This window comes from Ambystoma mexicanum, chromosome 7q (assembly GCF_040938575.1).
Source record: "Ambystoma mexicanum isolate Mex_15411 chromosome 7q, UKY_AmexF1_1, whole genome shotgun sequence".
NCBI lineage: Eukaryota > Metazoa > Chordata > Amphibia > Caudata > Ambystomatidae > Ambystoma > Ambystoma mexicanum.
In genome coordinates this window covers 626419313-626443055 of record NC_090941.1, presented here as the reverse complement: position 1 = coordinate 626443055, position 23743 = coordinate 626419313, and the positions used below count along the sequence as shown (strand labels likewise).

Below are 23743 nucleotides of genomic sequence, written 5' to 3'. Positions count from 1 at the left end.
TCCCTCCTCCACCAGAGCTACTCGAGATTCTCGCAGCTAATGTTTTGGCGGCGGATAGGCCAAAAAGCACACCCTCTCATCGAGGGGTGTATTCTGAAGGGTCCCAGCCCCTCTCTAAGGCTTTGTCTGATAAGTCCCTTCCTTCTAAGGACCCTTTTCCTTCTGGAGAGCCTCTTTCCCCCCCAGATCCCCTCCTGACCCCTCTGATTCATCCCTGTGGACCAGAGTGAGATTTTAGAGCTATATGGACAAGCTATCAGTTTGTAGACTTTTCAGAAAAGTTTTACCCCTAAGAGACATAGGGAGAAGATTCCTGCCCTAGTTTACCAAAGGTGCTGAAGCTTTCAAGCCAAACTCCACAAAGTTTTTGAGTTCTTGGAACCAGAAAAGGTCTACAAGGAACCCTGTGGTCATGAAGGCAATCCGTTTGGACAGGACATACCTGACCAGTGCTCAGATTGGGGCTGAGATCAGCATGTAGAGGAAGCACCTTGGCTTTCCCTCACTCCAACTCCTGACTCGGACACCTCAAAGGCAGGCATCGCCGATTGACGATCAGATGGCTTTTAATGCGATCCTGAAAAGGCTGCAGACTATTTCCAAATTGCCACGCAGGAAGCTGTACAAGACACTGACTTTGTTGAGGACCTTCTGAAAGGAAAAACCTACAAGTCAGGCAACCCCCTGCTAAATTTCATCAAGAAGTGCCTTGCACCATCTTTGTTGTCCCCATCCCTTACAAGGGCTATCAACCCTCAGGTTGAGAAACTGTTTCGCCCCTCTCCTTCATAAAATTCATCCCCATTCATCAGGTAAACAAAGGTATTTATTCAGTGTACTTCCTTATACCCAAAAAGGATCTCACCATGCGCCCTGTCTTATACCTGCGCTAAGCAAACAAATTTGTCAAGCCACAAAAGTTCAGAATGACAACATTGCAGGAAGTAATTCCTCTGATGCAGAGTGATTACATGGCAACACTGGATATGAAAGATGCATGCTTTGATATTTCAATGTTGCCAGTGCACAGAAAGTACCTAATGTTCATGATCGACAACCAGCACTGTCAGTTCAAGGTTCTCCCCTTCAGCATTGCCTCAGCCCCAAGGGTGTTTATGAAGGTATTGGCGGCTCACCTGCGCAGGCAGTCCCTTCCAGTCTGTCCGTACCTTGATGACTGTCTAATAACGGGGATTCGTACAGAACATGCTTATCAAATACCCAGAAGACAGTAGATCTCCTCTTGAGTCTGGGATTCTCGATCAACGAGAGTCCAACCTAGACTCCAGCCAAATCAAGCAATTTCTGGGGGGCTCTAATTCGGACCAAAGACTGGCTTGTCTTCCCCTCCAACGAGAGGGTTCAAAACATGCTGTTCCAAATCCCTCACTATGTAGCCAATCGCGAGGTGACTGGATGCAAAGTCATGCGACTATTAGGGACGATGGCCTCCTGCATTTATCTAGTCCCACACGCACATTTGTGCATGCACCCCATGCAAGAGTGGCGCTTGAGCCAATGGTGTCAGGTCAGCGGATAATGGGACGATCTAATGGTTGTCTCGGCAGCCCTCGTTCTCCCTCTGCAGTGGTGGTCAAGGGAAAACCTCTTGCAGTGGAAGACCTTCACCACCCCCGCAGTAGAGGCCACTCTCACCACGGAAGCATCTCTGACAGGGTGGGGGGGGCTCACCTCCATCAGAGGGCGCACAGCGTTTGGTCCTCAGCAGTAGCATCCAACCACATAAACCTGTTGCAACTGCTAGCAGTTTTCAAAGCCCTGAAAGCATTCGCAACAGACCTCCAAGGTAAGATGGTCCTAGTGTTCACGGACAGTACCACGGCCATGCATTACTTAGACAAGCCGCAGAAAGTGACAAGGAATGTGATAACCCGACATCCGTTTCGGAAGTCGTAGAACTCTCTAAGGAGCGCTTGCGCTCCTCGTTGTCTGTCCCCGGCCCCGACAAGCTCGGCTCATGCCCTGCTTATGGGGATGAACACCCCGGCGACACTGACGCACACAAAAAACACTCCCATAAACACATAACCCACGGCTCTTCTTCGTCGAAGATGATGAAACCATCTGCGCCAACGGAGACGCAGGTTCCACCGGCGTCCTCAGACCGTAAGAGTCTTAAGCCCCCCTCGCAAACGCGACCCGTGACTGGGCTTCCTCCAGATAAGGGTGCTACCCCCCAAACCACCAGACTAAGCGCTCCGTCAAAGAGCGCCCGTCGACGTAGAACACCCGACGCCCATAATGTCGAGACCAGAGCCCTCCACAGACAGATTAATCGTCGAGAGCCTGGAGAGGATCGTTTCCACCGATACCCAGAGGCGGACGGCGAAAGATACGTCGAATACCGCTCAGAAGGCTAGAGAAACGCCGAAAAGGCCGGAAGGAAGGCAGGAACTGCCCCCTTCATCTAGAGGGACTCCTAGCCTACCAGAAGGCTTTTCAGACGACGACAGAAACCTTTCTTCGACGTTATGGGAGAGTTCTGTATGGAGAAGATGGAGAGGTTTATGGAGACTCAAAACCTACCAATACCCAAAAGGGCAAGAGAGGGACCTCAGGAGGACTCCAGGGCTAAATTCCCTAGGATGTTTAATGCCTCCCAAGAGGATGTAGATTTATATGACCTCACTGGAGAGGACCCCCACTTCCAGGAGGACGACAAATTTTTAGGCAACGAAGAGGAACAAAACCCAGAGGAGGAGGGTTTTGAAGGTAATCCAGATATAGGTGAGGGGGGCTTCGGAGAAGACCCAGAGGAAGGTGCTTCACAGCCCTGGCAGTCCCCATCAGCGTTTTCTTCGGACCCTGATGCCCTAAACCTGTCCCCTCCCAAGGACTCACGTAATGGGAACACGTCACCTATTGACGATCAACCTGCATTTAATGCACTACTACGCAAGGCAGAAGCGCATTTCGAAATGGGCACTGGGGAGATTTCTCCTGACATTGACTTTGTGGAGAAGGTAATCAAAGAGAAACCCCCAGTCAGCCAAACCATTCCCCTACTCGCCTCAATAAGGAGACGAATGATCCCTTCACTATCTACCCCCGCGTTGGTCAGAGGGGTCAACCCAAGGATAGAAAAACTATTCAGTCCCTCGCCTTCAGACCTGTTGTAAGTCAGGGGCCACTCTGTACCAGACTCCCTAGTGGTGACAAATACAAGGAAAAGAGCAGGGGTCCCGCTGACAACCAGCGAGGCACCACCAGATAAAGAGGGTAAAAAATTGTATGCCCTGGGGAAGAGGATCACAGCCTCTGCTGCTTTTTCCGCAAGGATTGCAAACAACTCCTTGCTAGCAAGTTACGCAGATGCACAATGGAGCAAGCTACGTAAGGACATCGAGGAGGTGCCAGAACCCCTACGTACACGGCTTCTGGCCACGATTACTGAAGGGACCCTAGTCAACCAAAGCATTGTGAAAAACACTCTGGATGCTGCAGAAATGGCTGGTCGTTCCCTAGTCCAAGGAATACTCCTCAAACGCCATGTCTGGCTGCGTAATTCGGGGTTTAAACCTGAAACGCAAGCATCTCTAATCAACAAGCCTATAGAAGATGCCAACCTCTTTGGGAAGGGGGTTGATGAGTCACTAGAAACGGCATAGAAAGAGTTTGACACCATCAAAACCTTAGACCAGATGGGCGCTTTTTTCGAGGCCAACGCCAGCAGCAAAATCAGCAGCAGCAGTACTCTGCAAACAACTGGTCCTTTAACCAAGGTACCAGTGGACAATACAACCAGAGAGGACAACGCCGTGGCAAAGGGAGAGGTCGGGTTCCCACCCCCAGAGGTTCCCAAGCAACCAACACCAAATGACTCGAAGATTCGGGTCCCCTCCCAAATATCGCCGGTCGGGGGCCGATTAATGTCCTTTCTTCCTGCATGGGAGGGAGTAACATCAGACCGCTGGGTACTATCAACCATAGCCCGTGGCTACTGTATAGAATTCAACCGTTCCCCAACGTACAGACCCCCAAGGGGACGACGCATGACACCAGAACACCTCGCCATCCTTCTGCAAGAAGTGGACCAGCTACTGGAAAAAGGGGCCATAGAGGTCGTGCCTCTATCTCAGGTAACGGAAGGTATTTATTCAGTGTACTTCCTTGTACCCAAAAAGGACTTAACCATGCGCCCTGTACTAGATCTGCGCCCAGCAAACAAATTTGTCAAACCTCAAAGGTTTCGTATGGTGATCTTACAGGAAGTGATCCCCCTGCTATCTCAAGGATATTACATGACAACACTGGACATGAAAGACGCATACTTTCATATTTTAATGTTGCCAGCGCACAGGAAATACCTCCGGTTCATGATAGAGGACAAACACTACCAGTTCAGAGTGCTATCCTTCGGCATAGCATCAGCACCGAGGGTATTCACGAAAGTACTGGCAGTGGCAGCAGCCCACCTGCGCAGGTTGTCCATCCCAGTATACCCTTACCTCGACAATTGGCTCATAACAGGGGATTCTTACGAAACATGCTTCTCAAATACCCAAAAGAATGTAGACCTTTTGTTCCAACTGGGCTTCTCCATCAACGAGAAGAAGTCCAGCTTAGACCCCAGCCAGATCAAACAATTCCTAGGGGCTCTAATTTGAACAAAGGGACGGCCTCGTCTTCCCCTCCAACGAGAGGGTCCAAAACATGCTGTTTCAGATCCCTCAATATGTGGCAGGTCGAGAGGTGACGGTACGCAGAGCAATGCGCTTGCTAGGAATGATGGTGTCATGTATTTATTTGGTACCTCACGCGCGCCTGCGCATGCGCCCAATGCAAGAGTGGCTCAACAGCCAGTGGTGTCAGGCCAGCGGACAATGGGACGATCTAGTGGTGGTCTTGCAGGCCTTGGTTCTCTCGCTACGGTAGTGGTCGAAGGAAAACCTGATAATAGGGAAACCATTCGCCACCCCCGCAGTGGAAGCCACTCTAACCACAGAGCATCCCTCACAGGATGGGGGGCTCACCTATCCCATCAGGCTGCTCACGGAGTGTGGACTCGGAGCGTAGCATCCAAGCACATAAACCTATTGGAGCTACTGGCTGTGTTAAAGGCACTAAAAGCCTTCCAGGCACACCTACAAGGGAAGACAGTGATGGTCCTCATGGACAGCACCACAGCCATGTACTACCTCAAGAAGCAAGGGGCCACTTGCTCTCCAGGACTGTCCAAGCTGTCCCAGAACATCTGGAAGTGGGCTCTCAAACAAAACATGTTCCTACTGTCACAACATGTACCAGGGGAACTCAATCTGCTAGCAGACGAACTCAGCAGAGACTTCCATCTGCCCTCAGAGTACGAATGGCGGCTACACGAAGACATCGTCTTCGACATTTTCACACAATGGGGATTCCCAGAAATGGACCTGTTCGCAACTATGGAGAACTCACAATGCCAAGATTACGCCTCCAGGTACCCCCAGAACCAATCCAAGGGGAACAGTCTATCGATTCCATGGTCAGGGAGATTTGTTTACACTCCACCCCCCCCCCCCCCAACCAAACTCCCTTTCTCAACAAGATTGTGCACAAGATGCACCAGGAACAAGTTACCATGATACTAGTGGCCCCTATGTGGGCCCGGCAGCCATGGTTCGCTCACTTGATGGAGATGTCTCGATCTCCTCCAGTGAAACTTCCCTGCCCGTACAACATGCTGTCACAGGACAAGGGCAGGACTCTGCATCCATGCCCTCAGACTATGAATTTAGCAGCCTGGCTCCTGAGATCATAGAATTTGGACATTTATAGCTCCCGCAGAGATGCATGGACATCCTCAGGGAGGCTAGAAAGCTTAACCCTCGTCACTGTTATTCTAGCAAATGGAAGAGATTTGTCATCTGGTGTAGAGGAAGAAGCATCAACCCGGTTGACTGCTCTCCCACGCACATTGTTCTGTACCTGACCCATTTACTGGACTCGGGTCTAGTGTTCAATTCCATTAACGTCCACCTAGCGGCACTTTCTGCATACACCACTTCCCAACTTAGTGTCATGGTGGAAAGTCCCAGTTATCAAAGCCTTCATGGAGGGGGTAAAGAGAATACACCCTCCGATAGCAAACCCAGCTCCCGGCTGGGACCTAAATGTGATACTTAACAGGCTCATGGGCTCACCCTTTGAACCCATGCACAAAGCAACTCTTAAGGACCTCACTCTTAAGACTGCTTTCCTAATAGCTATCACCTCCATTAGGAGAGTAAGTGAACTATAGGCTCTTTCTGTTCTAGACTCCTTTGTAACGGTTCACAAAGACAAAGTGGTTCTACGCACACACCTGAAGTTTGCACCGAAATTCATCTCGAAATTCCATGTCAACCAGTCAATAGAACTACCACCGTTCTTTCAAAACCCTTCAAATTTTGGAGAACAAAGCCTGCATACACTTGATGTGCGCAGAGCTGTCCTGTTTTATATGGAAAGAACTAGACCACTAAGAAAGACTAATCAGTTCTTTGTCTCGGTGGCAGCAGGAAGAGAAGGGGATGCAGTCTCAAAGTCCACTATATCTAGATGGATTGTGCAATGCATCACTCTGTTTCTCTCTTGCTAAGAGAGAACTACCCTTCAAGCCAAGAGCACACTCTACTCGAGGCACTGGGGCATCCATAGCATTAATTGCAAATGTTCCCCTCGAGTCCATTTGCAAAGCGGCAACCTGGAGTTCTGTACACACCTTTACAAAACACTACTGTTTAGATGCTCACTCTAGATCTGATTCCCAGAAGCAGTATTAAGACCTCTTTTCTCTACTGTTCCTTCTCACAACCCACCTAGTCTATGCACAGCATGTGATTCTAAGCAGATTAACAAACATCAGAAGACAATGCATTACTTACCGTAAAAGCATTTCTGATGGTTGTATCTGCTTAGATTCACATGCGCCCACCCTTCCTCCCCAATAGGATGGAAGGAACATAGACATCTTTTTATATCTCTCTCTTCTGTACTCACTCATGTCTAGAAGGCTCCCTCAGGGCAGAAAAATACAAACAGAGGGACCTCGACGCGTGAGGGATTGTGGGTACACTGCACGTCACTATAGGGATAGTGTTACAGACACGCCTTGTCGACGTCCCCTTTTTCGACTACGAAAAACAAAATGCAATTCTCCGCAGTGACGACTGGATGTCGGACTATGCACAGCATGTGGATCTAAGCAGATACAACCATCAGAAATGCTTTTACGGTAAGTAATGCATTGTCATCTGGAAAAGACAAGACCACTAAGGAAAACAAACCAGTTTTTCGTTTCAGTGGCAGCTGGCAGAGAAGGGGGCCCTGTCTCTAAATCAGCTATATCAAAGTGGATCGTAAACTGCATCACAATGTACTACATTCTTGCCAAGAGAGATCTGCCCTTTAAGCCTAGAGCACTCTACTCTGAGCACGGGGACTTCCATAGCATTTATTGCAAATGTTCCTCTTGAGTCATATGTAAAGCAGCAACCTGGAGTTCTGTGCACACCTTTAAACAACACTAATGCCTAGATGCTCACTCTAGGTCCGATTCTCAGGTTGGACAAGCAGTGCCAAGACATCTCTTTGCTACTGTTCCTTCACACATCCCACCAGCAGATCTGGGTAGTGCTCGCTAGTCTATGCACAGCACGTGATTCTAAGCAGATTAACAAGCATCAGAAGACATGCATTACTTACCGTAATAGCATTTCTGGTGATTGTATCTGCTTAGATTCACATGTGCCCACCCATCCTCCCCTCATGGAGTAGAAGGAACATAAAAATCGTACTCCTCTCTCTCTGTAATCACTCACGGTGGTCATAGGACTCCCTCACAGCAGAAAAAACACAATCAGAGGGACCTTGACGCATGAGGGATTTTGGGTACACTACGCATCACGTTGGGGATGGTGTTAGAGGCACGCCCATGTCGACGTCCCCTTTTGATCTTCAAAAGAAAAATGAAATACTCTGCGATTACCACTAGATGTCGGACTATATTCACCTCATATGAATCTAAGCAGATACAATCATCAGAAATGCTGTTCGGGAAGTAATGCATGTCATACCTGTTTAGTGGGTGGACAATTACTTTGGTCTGTAGGCCAGAAATAGGATTTCCATGTGGTACGAGGGTACCAGCAATAAAAGTCTTGTATTTTGTAGGGTTTAATTGTAAAAGATCATGGATCACCCAGGCATTAATCACAGCCAGTATAATGGTGAAGTTGTCATGCCATAGGATAAGAACAGTTTTTAATTGAGAAGTATTCTGCATGTTGCGACGCATCCCGAGATGTCGTCACTTCTACCCAAGGGGGAGCCCTGCTGCTAACCGATAGTTCCCTCTGGGGACAAGGAAGAACATCTTGGGAGAATGCTGTATTACATCACTCTCCCAACACCTCCATACCCCATAGGCCCCAACACTATGCCCAGTACTCCCATGTACGTTCTTTAAGTCTGACTTTAAGACATACTGAGACAAAAAAGAGTAGGGACTACCCAAAGTAAGTGTACTAGTCAAGTACTCGGACGAGGAGGTGGTGCAGAACCATAAAGAACAATCCATGTAACCTGGGAGAGCATTCTAGTCATCAATTCCATGTGAGCTAAAAAGCAACAAAGGACTTACAATGTTGCTCAGCCATCCCAGGAAGAAGCAAGGACTAGGAAGTTGCTCAGCGTGGGACATTCAAGCGGCTGCAGTTGGGGTTGCAGGAAGACGCAAACTGCATCCCCAGCGGCTCAGACACTGGAGGACCGTTAGTGAAGCAGTAGCCCGACCTCGCAGTGGAGGTGGACCACATGGTCTGTAATGGGTACGTGTAATGTGGAGAGACAGAAGCTGCAGAGCTACTATAGTGCAGGAGAAGCTTGCGGAAGCCACAAGAAACCCAAGCAGAGTGCAGGTAGACCCTGAGGCAGATCAGAGCCCGCCAGAGAAGTCCTAGAAGGTACAGGAGTTAACAGGCTGGCGGTGGAAGTACGAGAGGGTCTTGGTTACTGCATAATCATTGAAGAACCAGGTGGGTGACAGTGGGGAAGTCTGGGCCAGGGACCCTACCAATACATGAACTGTATTGCTGAGAAATCTAAAAGAAAGAGAAGCCAAGGGAAGGGAGTCACTCCCCCTGGTTGCATTACACTTTGTAACCAAGATACCAGGAGAAGGGCGTAATTCTCCTGGTAACCAAAGTTGTAAAAGTCTTTGTGAAACAGAGTGTTAAGTGATGGGCAGTGTGCCATGGTGAAGTGCTTGGACTTATTGTGTTGGAGTACAGTCTCAATCCGGGGAAGGGAGCCATGTCCCCTAAGAACAAGCCAAAACCTGGAAGTGAACTTTTATCCCCAGTCCAGAAGAAGGGAGTCCTCTTCTGGACCAAGAAGTCTACTTGTTCTCTAGTTTAGTTTTAAGGGACAAAGTAGAGTTTGGATACAGGACAATGGTCGACTATTGATTTACACAGACATTCTGACAGAACCCTTACTGTTTAGTTGAGGCAGGAAAACCCCTTTTAGAGATAGGGAAAGTTCATTTTTTTCTTTCCTTACTAATCAGTCTATGGCAATCATGCCACCTGTGTGTCCGTTTCCTCCTTCTGCATACTTACAATGTCAAGGGAAGAAACTGTGATCTAAATGGGACTGGGATGTTTTATCCCTTAGACATCCACTAACCCACATTGCTCAGGCTTTCCTATGCATATTCGCCTGAATTTAGATATTCAAGGACAAAAACAGCACAGATCATGCCAGTTGCTGTGTGGGAGCTAATTTTGTCCGCTTGTACGATTGTAACTGAAAGACTACAGCGCTCATGGTAGCCATCGCTATGACCATAGTTTAGATATCAAATTAGTTGTCAACCTTTTCATCGATGCAACCAAATACATATATGCATTGTGAAGAGCACGGTATGAGATGTGGACACAGAGAGCTCATAGTTTTGGCTATAAACATTTATTTAACAAATAAGGGGTTGGGAAAGGTCTTGCTATGCCTATGCTACGAGGTGGTTTTCCTACCTCAACAAAACTGAAGAGGCTCTCTGTTGTGAAGATGTCCAAATCAAAATGCTCTAGAAGTACTAATCTGGCCCTTACACACTAAACCGAACTCGAAGGTGGAAAAGGGTGTGGTCTTTAGCCTTGGTAGTGCACAATTGTTGAAGTTCAAAAGTAAAGGCGTAACTTTACCACAAGTTCCAATGGATACAATCCACAATTCTAGAGGAGTGGTCCCTTCCACACGTTTTCTCTACCCCAACACAACAGTTCTTAAGGATATGATTCTTCTTTAAATGTCTCTACAGCAACTGCAAAAGTGACTTGTATGTTAAGCAATTCGGCTTCACCTGGTATACTCTCCTGCCAGGTCTTTTCTCTTGTGCTTTATTTAGTATATTTGTAAACTGCACTGTGCCTCTCCAGTCAGGGCATCTCTTGCGGGCTTTATCCAAAACACTTGTAAACTTCACTGTGCCTGGTCAGTTCTCTTGCCTAGGCTTTTTCATACGTCCTTCTTGATGCACTTGCAAGCTCAATTCACAATAATATTTGGTGGCATGTTTCACACTTAATGTCCACCTATTTTCATTACCATGTCTTGGTTTCCCTCTTTGCCAATATCCAATACATGTTCTTTAACTCATTCTCTGCTTTGGGGTCCTTTGCACTGATATTCGTATTTCTTCATTCTTCTCCGTAGCCTCCCATAGATCTAGCACCCGTCTCTCCCTCGGCGTACCTATATCTTCGGTGTGCAGCGTTTGGAGAGACTTGCTTCTCTCCCTCTGACTTGTGCTGTTCTGGGTCCTTTCAGTGGTTGGTAGTTTAGTTCGCCTCTTGCTTCCTGCTTGGCTCCCCCCGACGTCTGGCTTCTTTGAGATAGCCTCTTCAGCAACTGACTTCACATCTCAGGATACTGCTCCCCAGCCGCAGACAGCCACGATCTCCGACGGAAGGTTGGCTTGGGTTGCATGACAAGAGGGTCCTTCTCCCCATATCATCCTCTCACTCCTGTTCACTTTCCTCTTGGTGGTATTGGCTCTTCAGGACTACTCAGACAGCGGTCTCACTCCCAGCCAACCTGGATTTGCCTTTTAAATGTCCTGGCACCGATCAGCAGTTTTCCACAACTAGACCGTGTTCTGTGCTTCTCACGGTCAGTGATCTTCATTGCTCTAAGCAGCTTTTTCTTCACAATACTTCATTTTTATAGGAATTGTAGTGAGTTTTAGGAAACGTGCACAATACAAGGGAAGATATCCACATTGGTTTCTCTGGTGGTGAAGGGAGGTATAGCAATAAGCCATTAAGGCAAGGGGAACAGAGGGGTATCCCTAAAAGGGAAAGGCGATAACATGTTCCCTCTGATGCGTCACCCCCTTGAAGGGCACCTTCCCCCATGTGATCCTGACCCAGGTGGCGACTACATTAGGGAGGATCAGGTAGTGGCTTCCGTGTCCTGGCCACATGGGAAGAGTTTACTGCTGGGAAAGGATCGATGACGCCAGCAGATTTATCACAGCATACATATGTATGCATCTATGCATCTTAGGGTTGAGGACTGCTACAGAGAGGGCAAAGGACATAGGAGAGACCCCCCCCCCCCCTCGTGTTCCCCATAAAAAGAAAACTAGACCATGGGTGATGCACCAGGGGGAGGATTGCATGGGAGAGAAATACCTTTATGGGATTAGGGATGGCCATTCCCTGAGAATGCAGTATATTTCCACCTGTGCCAAAGGTAAGCCATTCTCCCATGATTCCCTCCAGTGCCAAGACAGCCAGTCTGATATATTAGACCTGACTAAAAACACAACTTTCTTTCCATGTACTTACAATACAATTTCTGTGAAGGAGATGACCAGGAGTACGAAGATCACTCCAGAAAACTTGAGTGAACGGTCTAGTCTCACGACATTTGATTGGTCCAAGGCAATCCAAAATAGCAGAGGGAAACAAACATTGAGAGCGCCATCTCGACAAGCAGGTAGACCAACTGCAAGACACCGACCGTGCACAGACACAAATGGGAGCATGAAGGGTAGTCCAGGACGAGGGGACTACACTGCCCAAACAATCCTCTGGGCGTTTCGAAGTCCGGGGAGCTGGTGGTAAGCAAAACTGCATCTCGAAAAGGAAGCAGTAACTGGCGAAGATGCTGCTGTCTCTAAAAGGCACTGGAAGGCTGCAGGAGCCTCACAGCAGAGCATCGCCCTGAAGACACGAACCACGCAAACAGGTACACTGGTAGACCAAGAGGTGCTAGTGGTCCGGGAGGAATTGGGAATCTAGAGAGTGCAAGGTAAGGGGGAGTCTGGGACCAAGAGAATAACAGAGGGAAACGTTTCTATACTTGGCAGGAGAGTACACCAAGCAGGTAAGAGACATTGTTGCAACTCTGGTACCCGCACCCATATAAGAGGCAAAGAAAGATAGGGTCTGGGACTCCAAGAGACGGACAAGGAAAACACCTATGCTTGGCAGGAGAGTACACAAAGCTGGTGTGATATCTCTGTGCGAGTCAGGGACCGGCACCCATTTGAAAGGATAAGGTGAAGTTCAGGCAAGAAAGTACTGAAAAGCAGAGAACCTTTGGTATACCTTTGGGGAAGCTTGAAATGCGCAGGGAAGGAACAGCAGTCCCCAGGCTGAGTGAAAACTGGGTTTACTTTTTAACCGTTTTCCACGTACAAGAAACATGAGGAGGAGAAGAGATCCTACCTTGTGAACTGAAACAAGAAGAAATTCAGGGGAAAGGAGCCAATGTCTGGCTAGGTATTCAAATACTACTTTGTGGAACAGGAACAGCTAACTTTATTTACGTTTACAACCCGAGACACTGGGAATACAGTATCCTTGCACATTAGGTTTAAGTTGTTAGTTTTGGGGTCAGAAGTAGGGTTTTGGATGCGACATTGACAGGCTATTTGTTTGACATACTGACCGTTTACATTAGATTGCTTTGAGGCAGGAAACCCCCTCTTAGCTTTAGGAACAGAGATCGTTTTGCCAACCCTTTTATTGGTTAATAAATGTATATAACTAATACAATGCCACCTTTGTGTGCAAGCCTTACTTCTGGAAACCTGCACCACGTAGAACAACTTGATTAGTGACTGGTCTTTCTGGATACCAGATCACTAGAAACTGTTGCAGATCCATCGCTTTAGGGGGTGATGTAATGTATACCAAGGTCTCATTTTATAGCATTGCTCTGTTAAATAATCCTTTCTGAATCCTGTTTGTTGTCCTTTCCTTCTACCCATATGGTGGCTCAAGGTTATTCATGAAACTTTTTTTCCATATTTTGTTAACCATATTTTTCCAGTTTATCCTCCAGGCACCTCAAATGGCATACACCACACCATTCGAAAGCTGTATGTTTTTTTAAAAAAAACTTCCTAATTGAGCTTCTCAAAATGTTTTTCTTTCTTTGTTTAGGATATATTTATGTTCATTACAAGGCAGCTAAAGGGACTAGAAGATACAAAAAGTCCACAGTTCAATCGATATTTCTATTTACTGGAGGTAATCTTTATTCATTTGTTTCTGATGTTTCTTTTGCTCAGTTTGTTTGCTTGGGTCTAACTTTTTGTTCCCTTTTTGTCCTAGAATATTGCGTGGGTTAAATCTTATAACATTTGCTTCGAATTAGAAGATAGCAATGATATTTTCACGCAGTTGTACAGAACACTTTTCTCCGTAATAAAGTAAGCTATTCTTAATTTGCATTTGGTAACCTTATACAAAACAATTTAGCCAATTAAAATATTTTCTTCTGTTGTGTTGAATGGTTGGCTGCAGAAATGTCTGTAATTTCTAAATTATTTGGAGATTAATATCGAACATCTGTCTAATAACCCTGTAATGGCCAAACAAATAATTGCAAATGTACTGGATCAATACTAAAACAGAGAATGCTAAATTGAAATTGTACGTACATAGTGTTTATGAAAAGAAATTAGGTCAACTTCCATATTTATAACAATTTAGTCACACTTATTGGAGGAAGCAATAGGAGACAGAATTGTATTCATTGAAATGCATGTTCTGTGATGTCATTTAATGAAGTGTTAGTGAATGATGAAATATTTCATGTATCAATACGTCCACTGTTTGTTTCAAACATGAACACTCATTAAAAAAAACATATACGTCCCTTTACTACAGTGGGGGCACTATGCATCCAGGTAATTCCCTTCCCTTCTCTTATCCCAGGATACGCCACACACAGTAACTATCCAATAACTGGGCAAATGTACATTCTCTTCTGGTGAGCATTCTCAGTTATGTCCATGTATTGCTAGAGAAGTCACTGTAAGTAAAATAAAAATCTGACCGATTCCCTTCAAATTAACTTTAAGGCTGTTAATGAGAATTCTCAGAAATGTAGTAATTCCCTTCTACCTTAGAGACACCCAACTCTTTTCCTGGACGTTAGGACTTTTAATTTTTATCCTGGAGAGAGTGAGACCTTTCCCCCCCAATCTCTGGTTTTTTTCTTTGTACACTGCTTCATTTGGTTTTGAGTCTGACAAACTCCATAGGCATCACCTTTTTACATTGTGACGCGCAGCACCTTCAGTGCAGTGGCACGGGGAAGTCTGTCGAATTTCCCAAAGGTTTAAATACCTTCTCTTGGTTGAACTACTGTTTCCAAGAGCAGTAAAGTGAAATTGACTTTACTTACCTTTTGTAACTTTGTAGACCCAGCACACACTATCTTAGAGTGCTGGAGGGGTTACTTAGTATCCCCTTTATTTACCTTCTCATGTAACATTGTTATGTTTCCCTTTCTACAAGTAATTGCTGGTGGCAGTGGTTTACTTTTTCTTACCATTGTGTGTTTTTACTGTGGGCTGCGTTCGCAGTTGCAGTATAGCACCCATGGGTGCCCATTTTGTCAAAATGGCCCTAGTTTCTTTTTTCGCCATTTCTTGTTGTAAAGGTCCTTCTTGAGATTTACTCTGCGTGCCAAACCAGGTTTGGTCCCTTTTAGTTCATTTTGTTTTTGGCGGGGTTCACTGCTGAAACCTACCTCTAGCTCCAGCATGTCTGGCAGGGCAGGAAGCAACGGAGGTACCCGAAACTCCTTGCGCTTAGTCTCCTTAGTTACAGGAATGCACCCAAAGGTGAGTGGCTGTTTGGCTGTCCTTGGAGGACAGCCACCCTGCGGGGTGAGTTTTAGGCAAAGTTTGTATGCAGTATCCTCTGGGAACACTACAAACAACCGTGACTACAGGTATAGGAAACCCAACCTTTGGTATAAGCTTGTACTACAGTTTTGGTAGCCTGTTGAGCAGCCAGGCTTATCTCAAGAGGGGTCAGTGTGAGCTGTAGGGGAGTTACAGAGATTCACAGTGACAAGTATTCAAATAAACACTTACACACAAGGTTTCTTGAATAAACAATTATTAATTTATCAGTCAGTTAGAATATGCCTTCTTCAGAAGGGAGCAATATAATAACACCCAAATACACTTCAATACTGTACACTCTTAATTTCTAAATCAGTAAAGACCCTTTTGTAATTTCCCAAAGACTCAACCTACACCCTCAGGTGACCTCAATAGCTAGGGTGCTGGGGACATTAATATCTTACTGTTGGCTTTTAGAATACTGTTATAAGTTGGTGAAAGGAAAATTCGGTTATTAGAACAACAAGAGACCACAAATATTCTTAAGCAGGCAAATACTTTTGGATCCCCACAGCAGAGTCTTTCAGTATAACAGGATAGGCCAAAGTCAATGGGCAGAAGTCTTATATAGGATGAAGCACTTCTGGTAGGCAAGTAGAAAAGTCTTTGCACAATGTTTTAGAATTATTTGAAGAAAAGAAGAATCAAAAATGTAGGGCCACAAGCCGTTAGACTTGAGTCGTAGAAGAAGCAAGCAACTCTACAGAAAGAGTTAAGTTCTCTGACTTTGTTACAGTACCTTTGAGTTGAAGAAAAAGTGCAGCAGATCTCACTGTTCCTGGGCCTCAGTCGTGGGGAGAAGAGGGAGGAATCCTGCACTGCAATGGGAAAGTCAGCGCTCGCGAACAGCAATCTTAAAAATCAGTGGCTGTTCAGTGTTTCGGCTCCTCGCGTCTACCGCAAATAGTAACACTGCGATTCCTGGCTGTCGAGATGGACTTTCCTTGCTTCTGGGGTCCTGCACTCTGTTGGGGGGGCTCGGGTTTGGTCAGTTCTGCTTCCTGGGAGTCTGGTGGATCTTCCTGGAGCTCTAGGCCAGCTTAAAAGCAGCGCACACAATCTGGTGTTCCTCTCCCTGGCCATATGGTTTGCAGCAGCAACTCTGTGGAAATTCAACCAGCTTCGAGAAGGATGTTCAGGTGGCTTACATTGGAGTTGATTGGTCCAACCAACTCAAGTGGAGAAGTCGTCCGTGCTGGGGCTTCTCTGTCGATTATGAATTTGGAGTTTCAGCACAGCAGCAGGGCTTCACTGGGAAAACCAACAGTCCAGGAGTTGCAGCAGGCATCCTCTTCAAGTTCTTCTTCTTCGGTTCCTTCGTCCAGTGGCCAACTCTGCCTTCCAAGCCAAAAGCCCCGCCTTTTATTCAGTTCTCTCCCATTAATTCCAGCCTAGCTGTCAATCGCCCAGCAGGGTGGCTGTCCTTGCCGGACAGTCAGCCGGCCAATTACTACAGAGTGCCTTTGGGTCTCCTAGGAAACTAAGCACAGGGAGTTTTGGGCACCTCCCTCACTTCCTGCCTACCCCAGACACTCGGGTGCCAGAGGCAGTCTTCAGCCATGAAGCCCGCCAAAGGCATAGAAACAAAGGGACCCAACCTAGTTTGGCGCGCAGAGACAAACTCTAGAAGGACCTTTCCAAAAAGAAACTGCGAAAAAAGACTGGGACCTGTTTAAACAAAGGGGATTAAGGCTCCATCTCGAAAAACATGGATCCTGCGATCTTTAGCTACCGGTGTTTGTGGTCGGGAAAAATCATGGTAGTTCATTGTAAAACCACTGCCACAAGCCATTTTGATAGGAAAGGGTAGCATTTGACTGCTACATGAGTTTCTAAACACAGGGGATACTAGGTAACCCCTCCATCACTCTATAGGAAGATGGTGTGTGCTGGGTCTAGGAATTTCAAATGAGTAGTAAAGTCAATTTAACCTTACATTATCTGGGAAACAGTAGTTTATCCCAGACAAGGGATTTAAACCTTTTGGAAGTCTAAAAAAGACATCCCTGTGTCACTGCACTGAGGGGGCTGTGTAACACACATAAGATGCTTTTGGAGTTATCTTAAAACACATCAAAATAAATGAAAGAGTGGAAAAAAAGGCTCACACTCTTTCCAGGTAAAAAAAAATCAAGTCCTCAAAATCCAGCAAAGTTGCTGGGGGTCTCTAAGGTGAAGGGAATTAGCACATTTTTAAGAATTCTCCCTAACACTCGTCAGAAGGTGTTGAAGGTTTGAGCAAAGATGCCAATAAAAAACGGAGAAAGCAGGAAATAGTTTAGTGATGGATGATTCTAAAACTGGCCAAGTCCTCCATTAATTTATCTTCCTCAATCTATCCAAATATGGCTCAGACAGAGAAGTGGAAAAAGGTGAAGAGGCGGGGGAATCGGAAGACCGTATCTGCCTTGACTCAGAGCCCAAAGAAGACGTATTGCCAATCGCACCAAAGGAAACAAAAAGGTTGGTCGACAGAAACGCAAAGAGAACATGTATTATTTGGCGTGACAAATATAAGGAGAAGGAAACCACTCTAGATAAGCATGAACTGGCAAGGCAGCAAAAGAGATTTCTAACCCTGGAAGAGAGACCAGCCATCGTGGTAACCAAAATGGATAGGGCAGGCAAACGGATGACCAAGTCTCAGAGTTGTAATCCTACACCCTAGAAGGAGAGTGCTAAGCAACAGTTAAAAAATTCTAACCCATCATGTACCAACAAAGAAAGGAAAGAAAATCGAAAAAAAGATCTGGAGGAAGACTGGAGAGAGGATAAGCGAAAGACAAAGGTTACCAAGGAAAACATCAACAAGAGACAAAAAAAAATTAGATTCGAATTATTGCGTATTGTTGGAAAGAATCTTCCACTCGAATGATTGGTTAATCTTGAATAGAGCTATTTTGCAACTATTTTATCATATCCCACAATTACGGTCAATTTCCTCGAATGACATTAAAACTGTGGAGTTCATTAAGGAAACAATGTTTGACAGAGTATTACACATTTACTCTAGAATAATCGGGGATATGATCATAAACAACATCGCTGACTTGAACTCTTTAGGATTCGACATAAAGAACCTTCGACGATGTTGTATTTAATGTCATGTTTGAATCAAATCAGGCTAATCACGAGGTCACGACTCTCAAAGTAGGTCAAAACTCAATCCAAAGGAGCTCAGAGGAGAAAAAAAAAGGCAGAGTTTTGATAGTGAGAATGAGGAGGAAGCTGAACATGTCTACACCCGAGAAAGTGAAAAGAGCTTTTAAAAAAAAGAAACTGATTAAAATCACATTTGACTGCAATGTTGACACAGCAGAAAAACTGGGAGGAAAGGATTGTTAGGGGCGTAGCAATGGAGAACATGAAAATTGGAGCTGGATTACGGGTGCCTTAAACACAAGGTGCGACAGCTAATATCTAAAAACGAAAGAAGATGTTATAATACAGATGGGTTAATGGAATACACTGGGATTTGCCCATCTGTTTGGGAACACCTTAACACATATAAACATTCTAGACATATGTCTTCAAGATTCTTGGCTGCTAATCCCCCTATGTATTGAAGGCTATGAAACAGCATTAGATACTGCCATCAAACAGGCGAAGGGCAGGCCGACCGATGGCCGGCCTAATAACCCTGGTTCGAATGGATATGGACCTTCGCATAGTGAGATCAGCAAACCCATCACCATACATCCAATTGACGCTTATAGAGCTCAAACAACAAAAGGAGGACGAAAATTTGGTAATATACAGCAACATTTATTGGCATCATAAGGCAATGGACGAGTGGGTCTTCCTTAACTTCATTTGTGACTTGATTGTGACCAGTGAAAAAAACAAACCTAACCTTATATTATGCAGCAATCTTAATATGGAAATTGTGATGCTGGAATATAGCAAGGCCAGAAAAGGTTGTAAGGAAAAGAAACAGACCCCAATAAAAATAACATGGGGGGAAAATGAGATAGTAGCGAGAGAAATGTCGCTAATGAATGGAAATGTCAAGTGAGACATGCCCCCTAAACCAACTTGGGAAAGGGATGAGTCCAAGTCAATACTGCACTACTTCTATGTCTCGGAGCAATAAATTGAGAAAACATACAACCTTACTGTGACATCTATGCTAGAAAGCAATCACAATTTAGTGAAAATTTTAATATTTGGTCGGAAAAAAAGGATCTCCGATGTCACATGACAACACAGTGTACATTTAAAGCCGGGAAGAAACAGTGATTTTGGCCCTGTTCTTTCTTAATCTAAGTTAACAAAGACCTTACTTGATCACGAAAAAAGGAAAGAAATTGACTCGATCGAATACCCAGCAGTTCTACAACTGTTTGAACAAAGTCAACTCTGGCACAACAAACCAAATTTTAAAAGACAACACGTCAGTGATCCTTATGTCACCGCCAAAAAAAGAGAACGGAGGAGGAAAATCCGAGAAATTAATATCTCCGTCAAAGAAAATTGAAATTATGAATTAAAAAGGGCAAAATTGTGTTAGAGAATGGGTTACAGTCCCATAAACATATGTTGCAGAGAGATGCTGAAAACATCTTACATGTAATAGCAGAAAAAGAACCTAGAGCGTTTTGATCAATCATTAACCATATTGATGCATCCCAACAAGCAACCCAATGTAACATGGTGACTGAGGACCAATGGATTGACCACTATACCACACTGTTTGAGAAGCAAAGCCAAAATACATTTGAAGGTCAGGAAGTTGAAGATGTTTGGGGAAATAGAGACGACCTACTAGAGAACATCAAGAGAATCAGTACGTCGAGGGCTCCTAGCCCGTATGGTTTGACAAGCCAAACACTCAATGAGCATCCCGAAGAGAGGACAGACTTTTGTGTAAATTTGTTCAAAAATATCCTGAAAGAACGTAGGATCCGGACGTCATGTAAGAGTGCTATTATAGTGCCTATATTTAAAAAGGGAGTAAGATCAGACCCTAGAAATTATAGGCCGATAGCACTCTTGGACATCGTGGGGAAGATTTTTGGCACACAACTGTTAAATCACCTTATAAAATGGACCCAGAATACTGGAAACATCGATTTCCGCCCAACAGGTTTTGTAAGGGGGGGTCGGATGTGGTCTCAACCTCCTCCTAATTAACCTTTTTAAAAATGGAAGCTATTATGAAAAAATCAAAAATATATCTGGCCATTGTCGATTTTGGCATATGCTTTCGACGGAGTGGATAGGGAGCTATTCTGGACCAAACTGGCGACGAGGAAATGTCCAAATAGTTTGAGGGCAATTCAAGAACTTTATTCTAATACTGAGATTAAAATCCGATTAGATTCAAAGGGTTCTCTGTCTCGGTGCCAATAACATCCAGAGGTGTTAAACAGGGTTGCCCACTGGTCGCAACTCTGTTTAACCTATTTATTGAGGACGTCGGGAGAGAAATCGACGAAGAGCATTTGTGCCAAAGATTAATGGGAATCCGCTGAGCTATATGTTGTACGCCGATGACATTGTACTGTTAGATCTAACACCGATTGGCCTGCAGCGTGAGCTCTCTGCTGTGAAACAATACACAGGGAAAAAAACAGTCTGTGATAAATGCAGCAAAAATCAACATCCTAGTATTACAAATTCTAAAGGGATCAAAAAGAAAAATTAAGAACCAATTTACAATGAAGATTGGACAAGAAATTGTAAAATGCACAAACATGCACAATATCTAGGTGTACTAATTAACTCCCATATAACAGATGAACCAATGGTTAAAAGAATTCAAAAGGAAATGCAAACTTTTGGCGGTACAAGGAGCACTAATAAATAAAAAGCTTGGTACATTTTCACTGAAACCAGTTGTGGAATTTTACAAAGAGAAGGTCATACCTACCCTGATATGTGGTTGTGAAACAATGTTGGAGTGCCCTTACTCAACATGGTCTGCGTGTGAAAATATATTTTGGAGGAGAATTCTACAATTGGCTAGAGGTACTCCGACGGCTTGTATTAGACACGAGTTCGGTCTAACCGCAATTAACGCAATGGTTGTGTGGAATATGCTCTATATTTATAGGGAAGTGATTGAAGCTGACAAACTTCCTCAGTACAAAATCTTGAGTGCTCCTGCAAATGAAGCAAGTGAGTCTGTCTTCCAGAAATGGAAACAAATATGTGATCTGCACCTGCATCAAGTAAATTCGAACAAAGAAGCCTTGATAGGCAAACCGAATGCTGTAAAAACAATTAAAAAAAAGATTATGGGATCAAGACTGGTGTGAAACATCACAGCAGAGAGCCATGCATAGGTGCATGCCACAAGCTGCACCTGAAAAGAGAGAGAGAAATACACTTCCTAAGTATTTAGAAATATTTCCATGCAATAAGAAGAGGAAAACTTTCATGAAGCTGCGCTTAAACCTATTCAGAACGAAAGAGGTTCTCAACTTGAGAAGGAGAAGAACTGAGGCCGATTCTCAATGCAGGTTCTGTGAGGCGAGCAAAGAAACATTGAAATATCTAGTGTTGTATTGCAGAAAGCTCAGACATCAGAACCAAATGCATGGGTAGCCAATTTGCCAAAAGACCACATTTAATTGGAGAGGAATGGTGGAATGTGATGGCTAGAGGGAATGATAAAAAACAAACTTTCGCGTTAACATTCTATTTAAATTTAAATTCTTTAATGTGATATAGTATGAAAAATAAATTCAAACTTTACACATATATCAATTAAACATTAAAAATGAAAATCTTACATATAAAATCTTGCATCTAAACTCCAAACTCATCCTACCAATATTTAATACCACATGCGACACAGATCTGAAATCTAAAATCCAAACAAGAGGGGTGGGAATTGTGGTAGGGAATCAAGATAAACATAATTGCTGATACAACCTTCATATTGTTCAAAACTAGTATTTGGACAGCTATGTCAAGTATAAAAAGCCTCTACAGATCGTTACCCAAACATCAATGATAGAGTTTGCTCATTTTCCCACTTCATGTTCTATCTGTTGCCAGACATTATGCAGGGCTATGAATAGATGCATGTTCGATGTATTAGTGCAATAGCGCCAAAACATAAGTTTGGGTATAGATAGTGGATCGTGCACAGATTCTCCCAGATAGTGGACAATAGTCTTCTTGATTGCTCTACATTGTGTTAATACATGTCTTGTCGTCTCCAGACATACAGGAGATTTGCACACTCGGCAAATTCGCTCTGCTGCAGGTATGTTTTCCCTTACTCCTATTCTGGATAGGGTGGGCAGTTGTTCCAGTCTGAATAAGATGATGAAATGGCGGAGTCTTCTAGTAGGGCGTAGGAGAAGATAGTCCTGTGGTTTCATGAACTTGTATACTCTGTAAGTCACAAAATGATAGGATTTGAGGGATTCCAAGTGGGCAAAGTTCTCTAACCAATCCCATAGGTCTACCTTTTTCTTCAGGGCATTTAGCATATCTTTGGTGACAGTTGCCTCTCTGTGCATCCAGCCAATTTCATTAAGAAATTTACCCATATCTTTGTATAGGGATGCAGTGGTAGATTTTTTGTCTAATTCCTGATGGAGTGTCCCTAATAGGGCATTAGGGGAACCACTTGTCATTTTAAGGTAGAAGCCAGCTCTTCTTTTTAGTACCATAGCCCTGAGTGAAGGGAGACCTAGCTCTAGTCTTATCAGAGCCATAGGCACCCCCGGTGGTAGTCCCAGCATACGTCGCCAGAACTTTCCTTCCAGTACTTGTAACCATGCCAGATTCATCGTCAGCAGTGACTCCAGGCCATAAATGACCATTGGGGCGAAGACTTGCATGTAGAGATGGCGAGTTCCCCACATAGTAAAGCCCCCTTGCTTGTTGGAAAAGGATGCTATAAGCGAGATCACTTGGAGGGCCCTGTTGTTCCGATCCTGTTTGCAAAGTGTGTAATCGCCTAGGGGCTCTATCTCCACTCCAAGATAGCGATAGGAAGGGGCATACATAATTATCTGTTCATGTACTATCAGGTTCACACGAGTTGTTCTTTTCTTAGTGAATCTTAATACGTTGGTCTTCTGCAGGTTGATGGTCAAACCATTAAGCTTGGCATATTCCCAAAGGACATGTGCAGAGCGTCTGAGGCCGCCAATAGTGTTATCTAGTACTACCAGATCGTCTGCATATGCCAGGACCACGCACTTTTCCCCACCAAGTTTTGGAGGACAATTATTTGCCTCCGCTAGTGTCGCAGGAATATCATGTACATACAGATTATATATGGGGGGGCTGTTACACAGCCTTGCTTCACCCCTCTATTTTGAATAACCTTATCGGTTGAGTGCCCCTCCAAATTAAGTTGGAGGCTCACCATGGTATCTCGATGTAGTAGTTTGAGATAGTATAACAAACCTATAGGGCAACCCAATGCTTCTAATTTATTCCAAAGCCTGGCTCTAGGAATTGAATCAAAAGCGGCCTTGAGATCAATGAACAGAGCATACAATGGTGGCTGATCTTTGCTGAGTGCTCTCGTGCGTAGTATGTCCATTACAAGAAGATTATGTGCTGTCGAGAACTCCCGTC

The 23743-nt window shown here is 44.7% G+C and overlaps 1 protein-coding gene across 11 annotated transcripts in view; it reads left to right on the top strand.

Annotated features, from left to right (window-relative positions):
* Nucleotides 1–23743, top strand: part of PDS5B (PDS5 cohesin associated factor B) — a 2333811-nt gene that overhangs the window by 202232 nt on the left and 2107836 nt on the right. For all 11 annotated transcript variants that reach the window (XM_069639007.1, XM_069639003.1, XM_069639002.1 and 8 more), the window contains 2 exons: nucleotides 13440–13526; nucleotides 13611–13708. In XM_069639007.1, the coding sequence (XP_069495108.1) occupies nucleotides 13440–13526; nucleotides 13611–13708 (185 nt within the window). The remainder of the gene's footprint in view (nucleotides 1–13439; nucleotides 13527–13610; nucleotides 13709–23743) is intronic.